General features: G+C 43.5%; 1 protein-coding gene across 8 annotated transcripts in view; it reads left to right on the forward strand.

Moving 5' to 3' along the window:
- EIF4ENIF1 (eukaryotic translation initiation factor 4E nuclear import factor 1) overlaps window positions 1-22,948 on the forward strand; it is a 55,975-nt gene that overhangs the window by 5,971 nt on the left and 27,056 nt on the right. For all 8 annotated transcript variants that reach the window (XM_007975511.3, XM_007975512.3, XM_038007587.2 and 5 more), the window contains exons 3-6: window positions 11,958-12,031; window positions 15,537-15,664; window positions 19,869-20,155; window positions 20,703-20,904. In XM_007975511.3, coding sequence (XP_007973702.1) covers window positions 11,958-12,031; window positions 15,537-15,664; window positions 19,869-20,155; window positions 20,703-20,904 — 691 coding nt within the window. The remainder of the gene's footprint in view (window positions 1-11,957; window positions 12,032-15,536; window positions 15,665-19,868; window positions 20,156-20,702; window positions 20,905-22,948) is intronic.

Below are 22,948 nucleotides of genomic sequence, written 5' to 3' on the forward strand. Positions count from 1 at the left end.
CCAAGAATATCTTAGGAACTCAAGTTAGAGTCACATTGGGTGCTTTCAGGCCTACTCCTAAACCTCAGTGTGGGATGGTTATAAGTGGGTTTATTATATGCACCTGTTACCCTGCGGGTCTGGAGCCCCTAAGTTGTAAATGCTGGTCTGTTTTTTAGGCCAGATTCCTAAGACCAAAAGCTATATCTTGGTAGTATCTAAGTATGCATTTTTAAAGTGATTGGATCATGTTGAAGGACTTTTGCAGGTTATAGAGTGGGGTCTCACCTGAAAGTTGTGGTTTAAAAGTGGTTTAGACAATGGTTCTCAAAGTGTGGTCCCTGAACTAGCATTAGCATCATCTGGTAACTTGTTAGAAATACAAATCTCAGGCCTCTTCCCAATGGTATTAAAGGAGAAACTTGGGGAGTAGAGCTTAACCGTCTGCATTTAACAAGCTCTTCAGGGGATTCTGACTCTGGTTCAAGTTTGAGAACCATTGGCTTAAGAAATGATCGCCTCCTGACTGAGTGTAGTGGCTCACACTTGTAATCCCAGCAGTTAAGGAGACTGAGATGGGAGGATTGCTTGAGCCCAAGAGTTCAAGACCAGCCTGGGCAGGATGACAAGACCCTGTCACTACAAAAAAAATTTAAAAATTAGCTGGGTATGGTGGCATGTTGCCTCTAGTCTCAGCTACTCAGAGGTGAGGGACAGGGGACTGAGGTGAGAGAATCGTTTGAGGCTGCAGTGAGCCATCATCGGGTCATTGCACTACAGCCTGGGCAACAAAGAGAGACCCTGTCTCAAAAAAAAAAAAAAAATCACCTGGCAATGCTGCTAATTCAACTTTCTCTTCACCAGAGGCACTTGTTCACCAGTTATTAAGGAATATAGTACCTGCTATTCTGTTAGCAATGCCGTCTTCTGCTTGAAATACAAAATAGAAATGTTTTAGGCCATTCCGCCATTCAAATCCATGTGGGTTTTTTTTTCTGTTTTTTGTTTTGAGATGGAGTCTTGCTCTGTCGCCAGGCTGGAGTGCAGTGGCCCGATGTCGGCTCACTGCAACCTCTGCCTCCCGGGTTCAAGCAATTCCCCTACCTCAGCCTCCTGAGTAGCCGGGACTACAGGCATGCGCCACCACGCCCAGCTATTTTTTTTTGCATTTTAGTACACATGGGGTTTCACCATGTTGGCCAGGATGGTCTCGATCTCCTGACCTCATGAGCCACCCACCTAAAGTGCTGTCATTACAGGCCTCAGCCACCACGCCCAGCCTCAGATCCATGATTTTTTCTTCAAGTGAACAGACCCTTTTTTTTTTTTTTTTTTTTTTTTTGAGACTGAGTCTCACTCTTGTCACCCAGGCTGGAGTGCAGTGTTGTGATCTTGGCTCACTACCACCTCTGCCTCCCAGGTTCAAGCAATTCTCCTGCTTCAGCCTACTGAGTAGCTGGGATTACAGGCATGTGCCACGATAGCCAGCTAATTTTTGTATTTTTAGTAGAAACGGGGTTTCACCATATTGGTAAGGTTGGTCTCAAACTCCTGACTTCAAGTGATCCACCTGCTGCTGCCTACCAAAGTGCTGGGATTACAGGCGTAAGCTACTGCACTCGGCCAAATAGACTAATCTTACAGAGGATACATACGTTATGCTGTTCTTCTTTTGCTCCTGTATTTTGTCACTGATTCCTTATTAAATGACTGTCACCTGCCAGTTGGACAGGGAATAAAAGCAGAGACACTCAGAACATTCAGCTTGATACTGATCAGTGTTAAACATGTGTGTTAAAGGTAAAAGTGAATGTTGAATTATCTTAGTTTAACTTCATGTGGAATTTTTTTTTTTTTTTTTTTTTTTTTTGGAGACAGGCTCTCACTGTGTTATCCAGGCTGGATTGCAGTGGTACAGTTAACTCACTGCAGCCTTGAACTGTGCATTCAAGTGATCCTTCCACCTCAGCCTCCTGAGTAGCTAGGACTACAAGTGTGTGTCACCACACATGGCTTATTTTTTCATTTCTTTGTAGAGATAGAATCTCATTACGTTGCCCAGGCTGGTCTCCAACTCCTGACCTCAGCAATCCTCCTGCCTCAGCCTCCTAAAGTGCTGGAATCACAGGTGTGACCCACTGCATCTGGCCCCATGTGGACTCTTCATAACCTTGACTAGTTACAAAGTGGCATTATTGTAGTCATTAGTGTCTCCAGGGATCTGTAAAGGAGGCCACCCTCGTTCGTGGCTGGTAGGCCAGTTGATCATAGCAGTCAGGACAGCCATGTTTGTCTTTCCTTTAAAACAATCAGGAAAATGGACAAGCAGTTGATGTGACTGACTTGAGTAATCCTAGCCTTCTTGGATATAATCAGAAGACTTGAAGCCAATCCCCAGAGAAAAGAGTAACTGATTTAAATCCTAGGTTGAAACAGGAATCACGTGGTCAGTTTTTCCTGTATAGAAATCTTGTGTGATAACTTTAAATGTATCTTTCGTAAACTGAGTAGTAACTCTAACAGGTGACATTTCTGTGACAAATTTAGTTATAAACTTCTTAAGCTAATATAAGGATACCTATTTATGTTGGAGAAGGTAAAATTATGGTATGAAAAGTCATTGGGAGGACAAGGTGGGTGGACGAATTGAGCCCAGGAGTTCACTACCAGACTGGGCAACATAGTGAGACCCCATCTCTTAAAGAAAAAAGAAAAAAAGCCAAGGGTGGTGGTGTGCACCTGTGGTCCCAGATACTCAAGAGGCTAAGGTGGGAGGATCACTTGAGCTTGGGAAGTTGAGGCTGCAGTGAGCTATGATTGCATCATTGCACTACAGCATGGTCAACAGAGTGAGACTCTGTCTCGAAAAAAAAAAATATATTCAATCTTAGTGTGTCGGCTGTCCAGAAAATCTATCTAACTGGAAGTTCTTAGAACGGGCTGGCTGGCAAAACCGTAGAGAATAGCTTCTGACTGCTTTTTACTACCTGTTCCTTTTTGGTGGTTGTTGAGACAGAGTCTTGCTCTGTCGCCCAGGATGGAGTGCAGTAGCACGATCTTGACTCACTGCAACCTCCACCTCCCAGGTTCAAGTGATTCTCCTGCCTCAGCCTCCTGAGTAGTTGGGATTACAGGCATGTGCCACCATGCCCAGCTAATTTTTTTAAATTTTAGTAGAGACAGGATTTTGCCATGTTGGCCAGGCTGGTCTCAAACTCCTGACCTCAAGTGATCTGCCCACCTTGGTCTCCCAAAGTGCTGGGATTACAGACGTGAGCCATTGCACCCGGCCTCTGCCTGTTCCATTTGTTTTAGTTTTATTTTGTTTTGTTTTGAGAGGGAGTTTCATTCTTGTTGCCCAGACTGGAGTGCAATGGTGCAATCTCGGCTCACTGCAACCTCCGCCTCCCGAGTTCAAGTGATTCTCCTGCCTCAGCCTCCCGAGTAGCTGGGATTACAGGCGCACGCCTCCATACCCAGCTAATTTTTTGTAATTTTAGTATAGATGGGATTTCTCCATGTTAGGCTGGTCTCGAACTCCTGACCTCGAGTGATCCGCCTGCCTCACCCTCCGAAAGTACTGGGATTACAGGTGTGAGCCACCACGCCCGGCCAGGAATATTTCCCTTTTAATCCCCCTTCCATAAATGTGACTTACATGAAATTCTACATAATGTCAGAATGTCCATCAGAATGCATAGTTGCTTCTGCATAGGATTTCTGCAGAAAGAAATGGATAAGGATTTTAACCATTGTTCTGTTGGGCTTTTGTTGAGATTCATTTGCTTTCCACTTTAATACTGATCACCAAAAATGGGTGTTCATACTAGTAATTCCCCAATAGGTTTTGGGAGGCTTGACCCATTTTCTTTAAGGAAGGCTGCTGCAACTAAGAAAATATCTTTATGCTTCCTTGGGTGTGTGATTCTTGGGCAGTTAGCAGCTTGTTCTTGCCTAGTCAGGATTTAGTAACCTGTGCAAAAAGTGAAGTCTCAGGTATTAACTCTTGTATTCTCCGTATGGTAATCTTAATGAATTCATTCGTGATCAGTAAGTTCCTATGGGTTAACACTTTCCAGGCTAGGGACAGTGGCTCAAACTTGTAATCCCAGCACTTTGGGAGGCTGAGGCAAGATGATCACTTGAGCCTAAGAGTTCAGACCAGCCTGGGCAACACAGCAAGACCTTATCTCTACAAAAATTTTTTAAAATTAACTGGTGGCATGCGCCTGTAGTCTTAGCTGCTTGGGAGGCTGAGGCAAGAAAGATCACTTGAGTCCAGGAGTTTGAGGCTGCAGTGAACTATGTTCGTGCCACTGCACTCCAGCCTGAGAGTGAGACCCTGTCTCAAAAAAAAAAAAAAAAAAATCTCCAAAAGGATAGATTAAAAAAAAAAAACCTCTCCAAAAGGGTAATACCACATCCTTTCTTATGAAATACTCATAAGAAGGGAGCATTCCTAGTTAGAGTGGGCACTTCCCAAGTATTCTGTCTTTAGCCACGGTTGAATGCTTTCTTTGAAAATATCCCAAAGGGGTATTTCCACGAATAATGTTAAGGGCTCTTGATGAGATGGCAAGTTTAAGAACTTTTCTCTTGGCCAGGCATGGTGGCTCACGCCCATAATCCTAACACTTTGGGAGGCCAAGGCAAGCAGATTACCTGAGCTCAGGCAGCCTGGCCAACATGATGAAACCACATCTCTGCCAAAATACAAGAACAAATTAGCCGGGCATGGCGACATGAGCCTGTAGTCCCAGCTACTCGGGAGGCTGAGGCAGGAGAGTTGCTTGAACCCGGGAGGCAGAGGTTGCAGTGAGCTGAGATCATGCCACTGCACTCCAGCCTGGGTGACAGAGTGAGACTCCATCTCCAAAAAAAAACTTGAGAGACTGGAAGACCTAAAGGGGCGGGGACGAGAGTCATCTGCCTATGTGAAGCACTGAACCAGGCACATAGGACATATTATGTGGACAGTTATAAAGAGAGCAAACTGTGTTTTGTTTTGTTTTGAGACAGAGTCTCGCTCTGTCACCCAGGCTGGAGTGCTGTGGCGTGATCTCAGCTCATCACAACTTCTGTCTCCTGGGTTCAGGCAGTTCTTGTGCCTCAGCCTCCTGAATAGTAGCTGGGATTTCAGGTGCCCACCACCAGGCCCAGCTAATTTGTTTATTTTTAGTAGAAACGGGGTTTCACCATGTTGACCAGGCTGCTCATGAACTCCTGACTCAAGTGATAGCTGGTCTCGGCCTCCCAATGTTTTGAGATTGCCGGTGTCAGCCAGCACACCTGGCCCAAACTGTATTGACTTAGCTCATGGTTTCTCTCTTCCCCACTTACGTAGGGGATCTTCTTGTGCCAGGATACCACCTTAAGCATCTTAGGATCATGCTGGAAAGTAACACATTTAGTGCTGTAAACAGTGAGGAAGTTTTCTCTCATTTTTCCCTAAATGTCCAGGTGGACTTTGGGCCATATTTTGAGAAACATGCTCAATTGGAAGCAATAATTTTTAACCTCTTTGGCGTTCATTGGAAATCTTTTGAAGGTGTGATCATTCACTGCAGAAATTGCACAAATGCATCATTTTCCATATGGTTTCAAATGGGAGGTCTTACACTCCTTGACACCATGGAACTGGTTTAAGAAGTCTTACTTTTCAAGAACAGTAAATACTGTTTACCTGGATGTTTACGGTGACTCCCTGCTGTTTTTACAACCCAAGAGTTGTCTTGTTTCTAAACCCATTTCTCAGACTATTAGTGAAGAAAATGGCTCTTTATTCTCTATAGATGGGTGAGCTATGTTTTAGCCATTGTATTTGGTCAAAAGTGTGCCCTGGCACAAATAATGTTGCTGGTGTGGTTAATGCCAGTGTGTAACTAGCTTGCTACTCTGCCTTCTGCTCTTACAGGCCTGTGAAGTTTGTACCTCTGTTCACTTAAGCATCACCTTTCTGTATGCTAAGCATGTAAAGTCAACAATGAAAACTGGAATAACACGGAAGTGAAAATGAGAATTTTGTTAACTCTTGTTAACTGAGAGTAGTTGGTGTTTATCACTCTGTGATTAGAGCAATAACTCTGTAAGAAGAAAGATTATATTGAACAAAACGTTAACTTCAAATAACCTCTCAATTTGAAATTCTTTTTTTTTTTTTTTTTTTTTTGAGACAGAGTCTTGCTCTGTTGCCGAGGCTGGAGAATCTCAGCTCACTGCAACTTCTGCCTCCTGGATTCAACCAATTTCTCCTGCTTCAGCCTCCTGAGTGAGGCTGAGATTACAGGCACGTGCCATCATACCCAGCTAATTTTTTAATTTTTAGTAGAGACAGGGTTTCGCTATGTTGGCTATGCTGGTCTCAAACTCCTGACCTCAAGTAATACACCCAGCCTCTCTTTTTGAGACAGGGTCTCTTATCACTCAGGCTGGAGTGCAGTGATACAATTACAGCTTATTGCAGCCTGGATCTTCTGGGCTCAACCAAGTAGCCTGGACAACAGGCATACCACCACGTCCTGTTTTTTGTTTTTGTGTTTTTTTGTTTTTTGTTTTTTGTTTTGAGACAAAGTCTCCCTCTTTTTCCCAGGCTGGAGTGCAGTGGCGTAGTCTTGGTTCACTGCAACCTCTGCCTCCCAGGTTCAAGCGATTATTGTACCTCAGCCTCCCAAGTAGCTGGGACTACAGGTGTGCACCTGGCTAATTTTTTGTTTGTTTGAGACAGAATCTTACTCTGTTGCCCAGGCTGGAGTGCAGTGGTGTGATCTCGGCTCACTGCAACCTCCACCTCCCAGGCTCAGGCAATTCTGCCTGAGCCTCCCGAGTAGCTGGGATTACAGACATGCCAGGCTGGTCTTGAACTCCTGATCTTAAGTAGTCCACCCGCCTTGGCCTCCCAAAGTGCTGTCATTACAGGTGTGAGTCACCGTGCCCGGCCCACAGTTTTTTTTGTTTTTTTTTTTTTTGAGATGGAGTCTCACTCTGTCGCCCAGGCTGGAGTGCAGTGGCTCCATCTCGGCTCACTGCAAGCTCCGCCTCCCGGGTTCCCACTGTTCTCCTGCCTCAGCCTCCCGAGTAGCTGGGACTACAGGCGCCCGCCACCACGCCCGGCTGATTTTTTGTATTTTTAGTAGAGACGGGGTTTCACCGTGTTATCCAGGATGGTCTCGATCTCCTGACCTCCTGATCCGCCCGCCTCGGCCTCCCAAAGTGCTGGGATTACAGGCTTGAGCCACCGCGCCCGGCCCACAGTTTCTTATTTTTAAGCTAATACAGTTTTTCTGTTCCAGGATTCCATCCAGGATACCATATTACATTTAGTTGTTCTCTCTCTTTAGGCTCCTATTTTCCTTTTTTTAAGACTGTTACTTCTGTTAAAGTATTTTTTGATTCCCCATCAATAGGACCAAAATTAGGCTTTTCTGGATGTTTTGTGGTTGTGTTAAAGTGTTAACCTTTCCCAGGTGACTCCTAAATAAATAAGTAAAATCATTATAGAGTTCAGCAAACAACTGCAGTAGTAATTGAGAACACCTATTGGGATCCCTGTTACCTTTGGAGGTAAAGGTTTCAAACAAAACACCACTTAGAAACTTCTGTACATTAAGAATTTACACATTTAAGTGTGAAAGATTGTCTTTGAGTTAATACAAGCACATCAGGGTTCTTAGTTTAGTATCTGCATGGGGTAGTAAGGGAATATGTGATAATCTTTAGTTACTTCTAAGAGTAAAAAATTGCTTTGCAGTGGTTTTTCCTGTAGCATTATGTATAAGTGTTTACTATATTGCAAGGTCCTTCCTGTTTCTACTAGAAACATTTTAAGCTCTTTTGTCCTTAGGATTTCTGTATTGTAGTAATATCTGATACCTTCATACCTACTATTGCTCCATCCTCCTTGCACCCCTCACCTCAGCCCCAAAGTTTTGCTAACCCTATAGATCTGACACCATGTTTGTTCTGCAGATGTCTCTGGACTCTCCCATAGTGTTTTTTTGTTTTTTTCTTTTTCTGAGACAGGGTCACTCTCACCCAGGATGGAGAGCAGTGGTGGATCACTATAGTCTTGAGCTCAAGTGACCCTCCCACCTCAGCCTCCTGAGTAGCAGGGACCACACTTGATGAATTTTTTTTTTTTTTTTTTGAGATGGAGTCTTGCTCTGTCACCCAGGCTGGAGTGCAGTGGTGCGATCTCAGCTCACTGCAACCTCAGCCTCCCTAAAAGTAGCTGGGATTACAGGCACCCACTACCACACCTGGCTAAGTTTTATATTTTTAGTAGAGATGGGGTTTCACCATGTTGGCCAGGCTGGTCTCAAACTCCTGGCCTCCAGTGATCCACCTGCCTCAACCTCCTATAGTGCTGGGATTACAGGTGTGAACCACCGTGCCCGGCCCACTCAATGAATTTTAAAATTTGTTTTGTAGAGATGGGGTCTCCTTATATTGCCCAGGCTGATCTTGAACTCCTGGACTCAAGCAATCCTCCCACTTCAGCCTCCCAAAGTTCTGGGAGTACAGGTGTGAGCCACTGCACCCAGCTAACTCCTGTCTTTACTGGTGATTTATAGGTTGTATGTCAGTTCTTCGACAATTTTTTTCAGAATTTTGAACAGCCTCCAGATATTTCCTTATATTTGGAACTCTATCTCAGTCTTCAAAGTTTTATTCATATTTCTATCCACTTATAAGACAGGTAATTCATAAATAAATCCTAAATAAATGCAAATGCCTGATTGATATCCTGGTCTTAAAACTAAAATATCATCTAGTCCTAAGGCATTTTCTTGTCCTGAAGAAAACATTTAGATGCTTCAGTTTTCTGTAAACACTGAGAGAATTCATGGTATGCTATACCCAGTGATTCTTGTGGGCTGAGTGAGCAAATCTGTCCCTCCATCCTCACCCCAAGATGTGGAATCAGTGATCTGAGAAGCAGTGCACATTCTCCTATTGCAAGGCCTGGGATGGGAGTGTTGTCAAAGTCATGGCATAGTGGTATGTGCTTTTTTACAAGGCAGTTGCAGCATTTTACTGGTGCTGAAAGTTTCGGAATTGCTTTTTTTTTTTAACTTTATTATAAAAAATATTTCAAAGTATGCCAAAAGGAGGCAGTAATTTGCTGTGTATATGGGTATATATGTGTGTTAGTGTGCATGTGTGTATACGTAAGTGCGTATATTTCCTAGCTCTACTGAAAGGGCCTTCAAGCAAATGAGGATATCCAGTTCCAAGACCTTGGTGTTTTATGCAATTCCCCACTTAAAGAAACTAGGATTTCTCAGAAATAGCTGATTCTAGGGCTGGTACAGGATGAATACAAGATAAGCCAGAACGTATGGCAGTCTTTAAAAAAAAAAAAAAGATGGCATGTTGAAAAAGACACATGGGCCAGTTTGAAAAGGCACCCACTGGCAAAATCTGGGACAGTTTGAGCACCACATAATTCAGGATATTAATGAGTTATAGACCAACAGAAAAACCAGGAGTCGGCCGGGCACCGTGGCTCACACCTGTAATCCCAACACTGTGGGAGGCCGAGACAGGCAGATCATTTGAGGTCAGGAGTTCCAGAGCAGTCTGGCCAACGTGGTGAAACTCCGTCTCTACTAAAAATACAAAAAACATTAGCCAGGCATGGTGGCGAATGTCTGTAGTCTTAGCTACTCAGGAGGCTGAGGTGGAAGAATTTCTTCAACGCAAGAGGCGAGGGTTGCAGTGAGCCAAGATCATGCCAGTGCACTCTAGCCTGGGCGACAGAGCAAGACTCTGTCTCAAAAAAAAAAAAAAAAAGAAAAAACTAGGAGTCTGTGACTCCATACCAATAATACATAGGTATATAAACGGGAGAAAGGAGGACTTGCCTTTACAGTATGATGCCAAGTGCTGGCTGGTAAATATGGAGAGAGGGCTAGAGTGGCAAAATGAAGAGTGGTTTGGTCAAGAATCATTAATGGATGCTAACTTTAGGGGAAAACTGGAGACCAAGATATTTGGATGATTTTAAAGTGTCTCCCCACAGATTGCATGCTAAATGCAAATGGGAAAGTAGTAACTAAATAGTAGAGAAACTAGGGAAAACCTTGACCAAATGATCAAAATTAGCACCACAGATAAAGGACAGATGAACATCATGGGCATCCAGAAGTGATGGTCTGAGAAGGGCACAACACCTCTTCAGTTAGTATTCTGCCCCATGGATATTTAATCTCAGTCTAATCATGAGAAAACATCAGACCAACTCAAAATGAATAATGTTCTTTCACAGAAAGGGACTATATTCTCTAGAAATGTCAATATCATAAGAGACAAAAGTTGTAGAAATGTTCTAGATTAAGGGAGACCAAAGGGAGATACAACAATCAAATATCTGATTCTAGACTGGATCCTGTGTTGGAGGGGGAAGATCAATATAAAGGATATTATTGGGTCAGTTTACAAAACTGGAATTGGGAAGGTAGATTAGAAAAAAGTATTATCGATAACTGTAGTTATAAAAAAAAACTGGCAGTTCTTCTCAACTTGAGTCTGCAGAAGTAAGTCCTTATGCCCTGAAGCATCTGTTATATGTGAGGGATTAGCCTCTCTCCTGTGCATCGGATACCGGCTAAGTACATCCTTGAGAGAAGGAGAAAATAGTCACTCAGGTCATTTTCTGTAGGGCCAAATTCTCTCATGGAGCTGGATAACAGGCTATAAAAGAATATCGTCATTCTTAGGAAATAGGCACTGAAGTATTTAGGAGTAAGGTATCATGACTTAGGCAATTTACTCTCAAGTTAGTAAAAAAAAAACAAACTCTCTCATATGTGGAAGCCAAAAAACTTGACTTCATGGAGGTAGAGAATAGAATGATAGATACCAGAGTCTGGGAAAGGTATGTGGGTGGGATGGCAGAATACAAAGAGGTTGATTATATGGGTACAAACATGCAGTTGAGGAAGGAATAAGTTCTAATGTTTGATAGCAGAATAGAGTGGCTATGGTTAACAAGTGTATTGTATATTTCAAAATACCTAGAAGAGAGGACTTTAAATGTCTCCAAAACCTAGGAAGGATAAATACTTGAGGTAATGGACACCCCAGATATCCTGACTAGATCATTACACAGTTTATACATGTAACAGCATTATCACATGTACCCCATAAATATATACAAAGATCTGTATCAATTTTTTAAAATTCTGCAAAAAAAAAAAAAAGTAAATGCTAAATAGGGAGAAATGTTAATAGGTAAATCCAGGTACACAGTATATGGATGTTTTTTGTGTTTTTTTAGTCTTGCAACATTACATTTAAAAAAAACTATTGCCTGCCGGGCCTGGTTGCTCACACTTGTAATCCCAGCACTTGGGGAGGCCAAGGCGGGCAGATCACCTGAGGTCAGGGGTTTGAGACCAGCCTGGCTAACATGGTGAAACCCTGTCGCTACTAAAAACACAAAAATTAGCCGAGCATGGTGGAAGGTGCCTGTAATCCCAGCCACTTGGGAGGCTGAGGCAAGAGAATTGCTTGAACCCAGGAGGCGGAGGTTGCAGTGGGCCAAGATTGTGCCACTGCACTTCACCCTGGGCTACAGAGTGAGACTCCATCTCAAAAAAAAAAAAAAAATTATCCCCTTGTAAATTGGCATCTAATGCATTGAAAATTGGTAAGATTAGGCAGAGGTTTTATCTAAGACTAAAGTTTCCTTGCCTTGCTGAGCATTCAGTGTTATGGACTATAACAATGTTATTGAATAGGAATTATGAGAGAATGTTTTAGCCAGAAACTGATCACTTTTAAGTTACTAGATTATTCTGCTTGAGCTTGTAAGAACCTTGATGTACTCGAGTCCTTTCTGAAATAAGGCAAGATATAAATAAGAATTGTGTGAAGTGTTTAAGATGGACACTTAGAATTATTCAGAACAGAAAGAAGTTTAAAGTGTGTGGCCTAAGAAATGTAATGCAAAATGACTATTTGATTTCTCTTTTTAGGAAGAACTCTTGGATATAAAAGAACTCCCCCATTCCAAACAGAGGCCTTCGTGCCTTTCTGAAAAATATGACAGGTATGTGTGTCATTCTAGTCCTTAACTACTTCTAGTCAATAACTTTTTGTTATACCAAACTTGGTAAATTAAGAATTGTATTGTTTTGAAGTTTTCTGGTAGAATTATGAAAGAGGATTTTCAAGAGGTAATAAGATGGGTTTCAACGACCTAGGAATGAAACTTAAATTAAAAAATGATCTGGTCAGAGTCACATAGTCAGAAAGCAGAATTAAGAATTGAACCCAACCGGGCGCAGTGGCTCACGCCTGTAATCCCAGCACTTTGGGAGGCCGAGGCGGGCAAAGCACAAGGTCAGGAGATCAAGACCATCCTGGCTAACACAGTGAAACCCTGTTTCTACTAAAAATACAAAAAATTAGCCGGGCGCGGTGGCAGGCGCCTGTAGTCCCAGCTACTCGGGAGGCTGAGGCAGGAGAATGGCATGAACCTGGGAGGCGGAGCTTACAGTGAGCTGAGATCGCACCACTGCACTCCAGCCTGGGTGACAGTGCGAGACTCCGTCTTAAAAAAATAAAAAGAACAACCAGGAGTCCTCACCAGGGTCTTCTCTCTCTACCAGTGGTTTTTTGCGCTGTACTTTGAGGGTACCTGCCTTAGGTATGCTGCTCAAGGGGGCTCTTAGTTCTGTTTTTGCATTCCCATAAAAAACTATTCAGCCATTCACATTAGCTTTATTGCATCTTAGTTTCCTTCAGAAGAAGGTGGCTTTGGTTTGGGAAGACTATAGCTAAAAATGGTCTGAAAATCTCCTACAATAATCCTATATTGTACTACTTATGGCCACCTTAGTCATTTCTTTTTTTTCTTTTTCTTTTTTTTTTTTTTTTTTTTTTTTTTTTGAGACAGTCTCACTCTTTTTGCTCAGGCTGGAGTGCACTGGCGCAACCTGGGCTCACTGCAACCTCCACCTCCCAGGTTCAAGCGATTCTTCTGCCTCAGCCTCCCGAGTAGCTGGGATTACAGGCACCCGCCACCACGCCCAGCTAATGTTTTTGTATTTATAGCACCTATAGTACTATAGTGCCTATAGTCCCAGCTACTCAGGAGGCCAAAGCAGGAGGTTTGCTTGAACCCAGGAACTTGAGGATGCGGTGAATTATGATTGCATCACTACACTCCAGCCTGAGCAACAGAGATCCTATCTCAAAAAAAAAAAAAGTCCTATTTAACCAGGAAATTGAACATTAATATGATGCTTTATATGTTAAAAAAAAAATGTAGGCTAATAGAAACCATCTACCTTGATATTTAAGAAATGATGGGCCGGGTGCAATGGCTCACACCTATAATCCCAGCACTTTGGGCAGCCAAGGCAGGCGGATCACAAGGTCAGGGGTTTGAGACCAGCCTGGCCAACATAACGAAACCCCGTCTCTACTAAAAATACAAAAATGAGCTGGGTGTGGTGGCATGTGCCTGTAGTCCCAGCTACTCGGGAGGCTGAGGCAGGAGAATGGCGCGAACCCGGGAGGCAGAGCTTGCAGTGAGCCAAGATCATGCCATTGCACTCCAGCCTGGGCGACAGAGCAAGACACCATCTCAAAGAAAAAAAAAAAAAACCTTGATGCCTCAACCACATTCCCTGATGAAGGTGATACTTGAATAATGGCTATTCCAATTAGTTAGGATTTTTCTTTCTTTCTTTTTTTTTTTTTTTGAGACAGAGTTTCGCTCTTGTTGCCCAGGCTGGAGTGCAGTAGCACAATCTCGGCTCACCACAGCCTCCGCCTTCGGGGTTCAAGCGATTATCCTGAGTAGTTGGGATTACAGGCACCCACCACCACACCTAGCTAATTTTTGTATTTTTAGTAGAGACGGGATTTCACCATTTTGGCCAGGCTGGTCTCGATCTGCTGACCTCAGGTGATCCACCCACCTCGGCCTCCCAAAGTGTTGGGATTAGCAGTCACGAGCCACCGCGTCTGGCCTACAAAATGTATTTTAAAAAATTATCCGGGCATGGTGGCACGTGCCTGTAGTCATAACTACTCAGGAGGCTGAGGTGGGAGGATCACCTGAGCCCAGAAGTTTCAGGCTGCAGTGAGGTATAATCATGCCACTTACTGCATTCCAGCCTGGGTGACAGAACTCTGAGACCCTGTCTGAAAAAAATAAAAACAAAGTTATCCTGGGCAGACAAACAACTTTTATTTCTGAAGCAGAGACTGTGCCTGGTGGTAAAAATAAGAAAGAGGAGAGAGCTTCTCATTCTGTTTCACCTCTCTGAGAACTAAAATTTGTTGGGCTCTTAAATGCTAGATAATCCTCACCACTACCCTAGAAGGTAGGTAGTATATATTTTATTGTGAGGAGTTTGAGACTGAAAAGTTAACTCACTTATTCAAGAAATGTTCATTGGTACCTGCTATGTGATAAATACTGTGCCAGGTTCTATAAAATATTCCATGGCTTCATGGAGCATTGATCTATGGAAGGACACAATCAAATACTTGTAAAAATTTATCATTGCAAACATCACAGGCTGCAAAGGACAAGTGTGGAGTACGTTGCTAGTGTATAGCATGACCTGGTCTAATCTGGTGGTTGGGAAGTTCTTTTTGCAGAAGATGCAGCTCAGTAACTTGTCCAGGATGTTCCCAGTAGTGGTGGCAAACTAGAATTAGGGTTCAGATTTTTGGGCTCCAAAGTTTCTGCTCTGTGCACTGTACTACACACCACCCCCTCGTTACACAGAGAATAACAAAATAAAACCTAAACTACACATTTTAGGTTGTAAGAGCTGTCTGCCCTGCTTATGGAAAAACTAAGACTGTGCATAGAAATTCTGGAAAAATACACATCAAATGATCCAGGTACTACTTCTGGTGAGAGAGTTAAGGGATTTTTTTTTTTCTCCTTTGTGTTAATCTTCAGTAAACAACAGTTAATATTTATGGAACATCTTCTTTGTATAGTACAGGCATAGTTATTGTAATCCATGTGCACTCCAAGGTATACGGTCTGAATGTTTCAATTGTGTACAGACCATTAGTTTTCAAGAGACTACTGGTGTTGTGTGATCAACAACAAAGTATTACTGAATTAATAGATGTTTTGGTTTTCGTATTAAAAGAGGTAACAATTCTGTAGGCAGTCATGAAGCTTTATATTGGAAATGGGTTTCCAGCTGGGCGTAGTGGCTCACATATGTAATTGCAGCACTTTGGGAAGCCAAGGCAGGCAGATTACTTGAGGTTAGGAGTTAGAGACCTGGCCTGGCCAACTGGTGAAACCCCGTATCTACTAAAAATACAAAAATTAGCAAGACGTGGTAGTGGGCACTTGTACAGCTACTGGTGAGGCTGAGGCAGAAGAATCACTTGAACCTGGGAGGCAGAGGGTGCAGTGTCATGCCACTGCACTCTATCCTGGGTGACAGAGCGAGACCCTGTCTCAAAGAGAAATGGGTTTCCATAACTTAATAGCCGAGGAGGTTTAGAAATCAGACGGCCTATATGGTTCATGGGCGCAAGTGCTAACATTTGTATTTTCTGACCTGTAGTGATGGTGTCTGGGACCCTGAGAAGTGGCATGCCTCTCTCTACCCAGCTTCAGGGCGAAGCTCACCAGTGGAAAGTCTGAAGAAAGAGTTGGATACAGACCGGCCTTCCCTGGTGCGCAGGATAGTAGGTGAGCACACAGTCACTCAGAAGTGGGGTTAGTGATTTTGGGGACATGCTTTTGGCTGCTGGTTTCATTCTTAGCTCTGAGAATTTTATGCTTTGAGGGGAAATGTCATTATCAGGAAACTGATTTATCAGTTGGATTTTTCCTAATCAGCAGGGTAAAGTCATAGTCTACTTTGTCACAGCTATTACATAGCTGTCTTCTTATAGAAGACTGTTAGGCTGTGTGCTTCCGAATTAAAAGTACTAATTATCTTTCATTGGCATGGATAACTGAGTTAGATGTGGTAGGTAGCATAAAGCTGTGCTGGAAATCTCATTATGCTTTCTCTCATACGTGAGACCAGTCCTCGGGTATGAATTAGTTCTGGCAATTCTTTTTTTTTTTTTTTTTTGAGATGGAGTCTTGCTCTGTCACCCAGGCTGCAACCTCTGCCTCCTGGGTTCAAGCAGTTCTCTGCCTCAGCCACCCAAGTAGCTGGGATTACAGGCGCCTGCCACCATGCCCGGCTACTTTTTGTATTTTTAGTAGAGATGGGGTTTCACCATCATGGCCAGGCTGGTCTTGAACTCCTAACCTCGTGATCCCCCTGCCTCGGCCTCCCAAAGTGTTGGCATTACAGGCGTGAGACACCGCGCTGAGCCTAGTTCTGGCAATTCTTAATTCATGATGGACTGTGATCTGCATACAAGGCTTTGATATGGTTTGAGACTGAAGTTAAGTCTGATCTTCCAACTTTTCTAGTTTAAAGTTTACCCCTTCAAACTAGAAATGTTGTTTAAGGGTAAAATGGAGACCAGGTAATATAAAAGCAGTCAAGGAACTTGTTGCAAGAAATCTTTTTGAGATGAGAGGACGACCTATCATAAAAACTTGGAACTAAATGAAAAAGATAGCCCAGCTCTAGTTTAAGCTGTAAAACCCTTCTACACAGTCTGTCAGTCCACTCAGCACAGTAATGTCTCTCAAATAATTTATTCTAGCAGAATCATTAAAGATATGCAGAGACTTTATTACAGTGATGAAAACTAAGAAGGAATCTAAATATCCAACAGTAGAAATGGGTCATGTAAACTTCGGTATATCCATATATAGGAATATTACATTGCATTGTCCTGTAAAACCATGTTGCAGATGTGTTTATTGGCAAATAATGTTCATGATGTACTGACTCATAGAAAACTGTCCATATTGTATCCTGTGTTTAGAAAAAACTGAGACTGTGCACAGAAATTCTGTAAAGCATGCAACAGAACATTCTAGGAGCTGTTCGTGATAACAGAATTAAAGCAGATTTTTCTCACTTGGACTAATCTTCAGTTTCCTGGTTTTTCTAGGAAGACATTTTTTGTGTGGTGACTTGTTTGTTCTTCCTACATCAATAAATTTATTGAGATAGAATTTACAGATAGCCTGCATAAAAAGTATACCATTTGATGTATTGACATGTGTATCCATCTGTGAAACCATTACCAAAATCAACATAAGCATTTTTATCACCCCCAGACGTTCCCTAGTATTCCTATGTGTCCTCCATTTAGCCGCGCACCCGCCCCCAACACTTCCCCCTTCCCAAGCAAGCGCTGTAAACTTTTTTTTTTTTTTTTTTTTTTTTGAGAGAGAGAGTCTCCCTCTGTCGCCCAGGCTGGAGTACAGTGGCATGATCTCTGCTTACTGCAACCTCTGCCTCCCAGGTTAAAGCAACTGTCTTGCCTCAGCTTCCTGAGTAGATGGGATTACACATGCACGTTCCACCACGCCCAGCTAACTCCACCCGCCCCCGCCAGGATGGAGTCTTGCTCTGTCACCCAGGCTGGAGTGCAGTGGAGCAATCTCGGCTCACTATAACCTCTGCCTCCCGGGTTCAAGTGATTCTCGAGCCTCAGCCTCCCAAGTAGCTGGGATTATAGGCGTGCGCCACCATGCCCGGCTAATTTTTGTATTTTTAGTAGAGACAGGATTTCACCATGTTGGCCAGCCTGGTCTTGAACTCCTGACCTCAAGTGATCCACCCACCTTGGCCTCCCAAAGTGCTGGGATCACAGGCATGAGTCACTGTGCCTGGCCCCAATTTTTGTATTTTTAGTAGAGATAAGGTTTACCTTGTTGGCCAGGCTGGTGTCGAACTCCCAACCTCAGGTGATCCACTTGTCTTGACCTCCCAAAGTGTTGGGATTACAGGCATGAGCCATAGTGCCCAGCCTGATCTGCTTTCTATGTCTGCTTTGTTCCTATAGATTAGTTTACATTTCCTAGAATTTTATATAAATGTAGTTACTATAGTATGTACTCCTTGTGTAGCTTTTTTCACTAAGAATAATTAAGATTCATCCATGTTGTTGAGTGTCTAGTTTATTTCCATTGCTTAATAGTATTCCATTGTATGGATTTAGCAGTTGGTCTGTTTATCTGTTGATGTACATTTGGGTTGTTTCCAGTTTTTGACTGTTATAACCAAAGCTGCAATGAACATTCATGTACAAGTCTCTGGACATATGCTTTCTTTTCTCTTGGGTAAAAAACTAGGATTAAAATGGTTGGGTTGTATAGTAGATGTATGTTTAACCTTCTGGGAAATTGCCAAACTGTTTTCCAAAGTAGTGGTACCATTTTATGTTTCCACCAGTGGTGTATGAGAGTTCCACTTGCTCCACATCCTCGTCAGCACTTGGAATGGTCAGTCTTTTCAATTTTAGCCATTCTAATAGGTGTGTAGTGGTATCACATGGTTTAATTTGCATTTCCCTAATGACTAATTATGTTGAATATCTTTTCATATGCTTATTTGCCTTCCACATAACCTCTTTGGTGAAGGGTCTGTTCAAACCATTTGTCTATTTTTTAATTGGGTTGGGGTTTTTTTTTCTGTTTTTTGAGATGTAGTCTGGCTCTTGGTACCCGGCTACAGTGCAGTGGCGCAGTCTCGGCTCACTACAACCTCCACCTCCCGGGTTTAAGTGATTCTCCTGCCTCAGCCTCCCAAGTAGCTGGGATTATAGGTGCCTGCCACCACGCCTGGCTAATTTTGTATTTTTAGTAGAGATGGGGTTTCACCATGTTGTTCAGGCTAGTCTCGAACTCCTGACCTCAGGTGATCCACCCGCCTCGGCCTCCCAAAGTGCTGGGATTACAGGCATGAGCCACTGGGTTGGTTTTTTTAATTAAGAGGTTTTATGTGTTCTGAATTTAAGTCCTTTATCAGAAAAATGCTTTGAAATATTTTGTCCCAATCTGTGGCTTGTCTTTGCATTCTCTAAAACAGTGTCTTTCAAAGAGTAGAAATTTTTAAATTTTGATCAAGCCCAGTCTATCAGTGTTTTTTAAATGGATCATGCTGTTGGTGTCATGCCTAAGAAAACTTTGCCTAACCCAGTGCCACAAGGATTTCCTCCTATATTTTGTTCTAGGAATTTTTAGTTTTAGGTTTTACATTTAGATCTGTGATCCATTTTGAATTAGTTTTTGTATATAGTACCAAATATAGATTTTTTTTTTTTCTTTGGGGGACAGAGTCTCACTCTGTCGCCCAGGCTAGAGTACAGCAGGGTGACCTCTGCTCACTGTAACCTCTGCCTCTGGGTTCAAGCAGTTCTCCTGCCTCAGCCTCCCAAGTAGCCGGGATTATAGGCACCTGCCACGATACCCGGCTAATTTTTGTAGTTTTAGTAGAGATGGGGTTTCACCATCTTGGCCAGGCTGGTCTTGAACTCCTGACCTCGTGATCCCCCGCCTTGACCTCCCAAAGTGCTGGATTATAGGCATGAGCCACCATGCCCAGCCCCAAATATAGATTTAAGTTCATTTCTTTGTCTGTGGATATCTAACCGTTCAACACCATTTTGTTGAAGAGGCACTTTTTAAGCAGTTATTTTTTCAAATACTGACACCTACTGTAGTTTATTAGTTGATAAAACATTTGCTAATAATTCTTAGATAAGGATTTGGTCAAAATAAAGGCACTGCAGAGACTAATCATGGAAAATCATTTATTGTGAAGTACTTCTATTGCTGCAAAGAGAAAGGCCAATGTCTCAGCCTTATTTAAATACATAATGCACATGTTACCCTGAATCTGTTGATAGCCCAATTTTAGTGGTGATGTCTTCCAACCATCCCTTTCCTCCCATTAGTCGTGGACATACTATCTAAAAAAGAAGAGAACACCCTTGTTGGTTTGTTTAACTTTCTCTTTCCCACATCCTTCCAGATCCACGAGAGCGTGTGAAAGAAGATGACTTAGATGTTGTTCTCAGCCCTCAGAGACGGAGCTTTGGAGGGGGCTGCCACGTGACAGCTGCTGTTAGCTCCCGGCGCTCAGGAAGTCCATTAGAGAAAGATAATGATGGGCTTCGTCTGCTTGGTGGACGTAGGATTGGCAGTGGGAGGATAATCTCTGCCCGGACCTTTGAGAAGGATCACCGTCTTAGCGATAAGGACCTGCGAGACTTGAGAGACAGAGACCGAGAGAGGGACTTCAAGGACAAACGTTTCAGGGTTTGTCTCTTCTTTTTTTTTTTTCCCAATTGAGACAGAGTTTCGCTCTTGTTACCCAGGCTGGAGTGCAATGGTGTGATCTCGGTTCGCGGCTGCCTCAGCCCCCCGAGTAGCTGGGATTACTGGCATGCACCACCACACCCGGCTAATTTTTTATATTTGTAGTAGAGACGGAGTTTCTCCATATTGGTCAGGCTGGTCTCAAACTCCCAAACTTAGGTGATCTGCCTGCCTCGGCCTCCCAAAGTGCTGGGATTATAGGCGTGAGCCACCACACCCCACCTGGGTTTGTCTTCTAGATTCTTCGGTAGTTCATGTGCTTGGGGACTTGGCATTCACTTCATTTATACCAGGTTACTTTGAGAACAGGCATGAACACGGCCTGCTCTTAAACCAGTCAGGGAAGAAGAGCTGGGGATGGTGATGGGCTTCAGGTACACAGCATCATATCTTCCTTTCACTATTGAACTTTACAATGAAGAACTTGACTCTTAAGTAGAAATGCCTTGACTAGAAATTTTTTAATCTTGCTTTATTGCTTTTCCAGAGAGAGTTTGGAGATAGTAAGCGTGTCTTTGGTGAGCGTAGAAGAAATGATTCTTATACAGAAGAAGAACCAGAGTGGTTCTCTGCTGGACCCACAAGTCAGTCTGAAACCATCGAACTGACTGGCTTCGATGATAAGATACTAGAAGAAGATCACAAAGGGAGAAAAAGAACAAGGCGACGGACAGCCTCTGTGAAGGAAGGTCAGTTCAAACTTTGGGAGGGAAGTTCACTGTTTTAAAATGAGATGTAGGCCAGGCGTGGTGGCTCACACCTGTAATCCCGACACTTTTGGAGGCCGAGGCGGGCGGATCACCTGAGGTCAGGAGTTTGAGACTAGCCTGGCCAACATGGTGAAACCCCGTCTCCACTAAAAATACAAAAATTAGCAGGGTGTGGTTGCGGGCGCCTGTAGTCCAGCTACTCAGGAGACTGAGGCACAAGAATTGCTTGAAACTGGGAGGCGGAGGTTGCAGTGAGCTATCACGCCACTGCACCCCAGCCTGGGTGACAGAGCAAGACTCTGTCTCAAAAATAAATAAAATAGAGATGTGATTATCACTGGCTAATTGTACACTTAGGAATGGGCACCAGATGTATAGGAAATAGCAAGTTTTTCATGATGCATCCTGATCTTGAAACTTTCTCCTTGATTCAAGCAATTCTCCCCTGCATCAGCCTCCCGAGTAGCTGGGATTATGGATGCCCGCCATGACGCCCCGGTAATTTTTTCACTTTTTAGTAGACATGGAGTTTCACCGTGTTGGCCAGGCTGGTCTCGAACTCCTGACCTCAGGTGATCCACCCACCTCAGCATCCCAAAGTGCTGGGATTATAGGCGTGAGCCACCATGCCTGGCCCCTGAAACTGCTTCTAAAGTGAGAATTCACTAAGTGTAGATTGTACTATTTCCCTAACTTGTTCTGCCTGCCACACTAAACAGAAAAGTCTCAAGTTATCCTGTAAGAGCACTGTGTACATGAAAGAGTTCCCCAGAAATAAATGTGGTAGAAATAATGAGAGGTCTCATTTATTGGGCAATTATGTCCTAAACACAGTGCTGAGTGTGTTTTGTGCACGTAATTCTTTGTGTCTTAATGACCTTGTGTAGTGTAGGTACACTTTGTTGTTGTTGTTGTTTTGTTTGTTTGAGACGGAGTCTTGCTCTGTCCCCCAGGCTGGAGTGCAGTGGTGCCATCTTGGCTCACTGCAACCTCCGCCTCACGGGTTCACGCCATTCTCCTGCCTCAGCCTCCTGAGTAGCTGGGACTACAGGCGCCCACCACCGCACCTGGCTAATTTTTTGTATTTTTAGTAGAGACGAGGTTTCACTGAGGTCTCGATCTCCTGACCTTGTGATCCAGCCGCCTCAGCCTCCCAAAGTGCTGGGATAACAGGCGTGAGCCACTGCGCCCGACCAGTGTAGGTACCTTTTTTTTTTTCTTTTTTTTTTGTAGGTACTTTTTTATGCCCATTTCATAGATGAGCAAATGGAGGCTCAGAGGGCTTAAGTAACTTAAAGACACTTAAGGTAGTCACCATGGAAATAAGTAGTGAAGTTAAGAGTAGAGCAAGATGCTTTGGGCCATCAGAGCTTACCTTCTTCATCATGGTATTAGGCCTTCCCAGGTCAGTTGTTTGTGATTTGCCTTCTCTCAGACTTAGTTTCAGGCCAAGCACGGTGGCTCATGCCTATAATCCCAGCACTTTGGGAGGCCAAGGCGGGTGGATCGTTTGAGGTCAGGAGTTTGAGACCAGTCTGGCCAACATGGTGAAACCCTGTCTCTACTGAAAGTACAAAAATTAGCTGGGTGTGGTGGCGCCTGCCTGTACTCCCAGCTACTGGAGAGGCTGAGGCAGGAGAATTGCTTGAATCCAGGAGACAGAGGTTGCAGTGAGATTGTGCCACTGCACTCCAGCCTGGGAGACAGAGTTGAGACTGCCTCCAAAAAAAAAAAAACTTAGTTTCCTCAGCTGTAAGATGGGGTCAGATATCTCCCTTGGTAAATTGAAGGAGCCAGAGCTAATGTGTGTGAAGTATCTGCTGCAGAGTGGGAGCCCATTGTTCTGCAGACAGTCATTTTTTAGGGCAGTGACCTGGCTCTGAGGTGGCCAGTCCCAGACTGGTGGTCTTGGGAAGGAGGCAGTGAAAAGCCAGGTGGGGACTAACCTGGGTTAAAGTACTGGGGCTGCTGCTTAGAAAAGGATAATTTTAGACACAATTTTGACAGCTGGGCCTGTTTCTTT

Source organism: Chlorocebus sabaeus, chromosome 19 (assembly GCF_047675955.1).
Source record: "Chlorocebus sabaeus isolate Y175 chromosome 19, mChlSab1.0.hap1, whole genome shotgun sequence".
Lineage (NCBI taxonomy): Eukaryota > Metazoa > Chordata > Mammalia > Primates > Cercopithecidae > Chlorocebus > Chlorocebus sabaeus.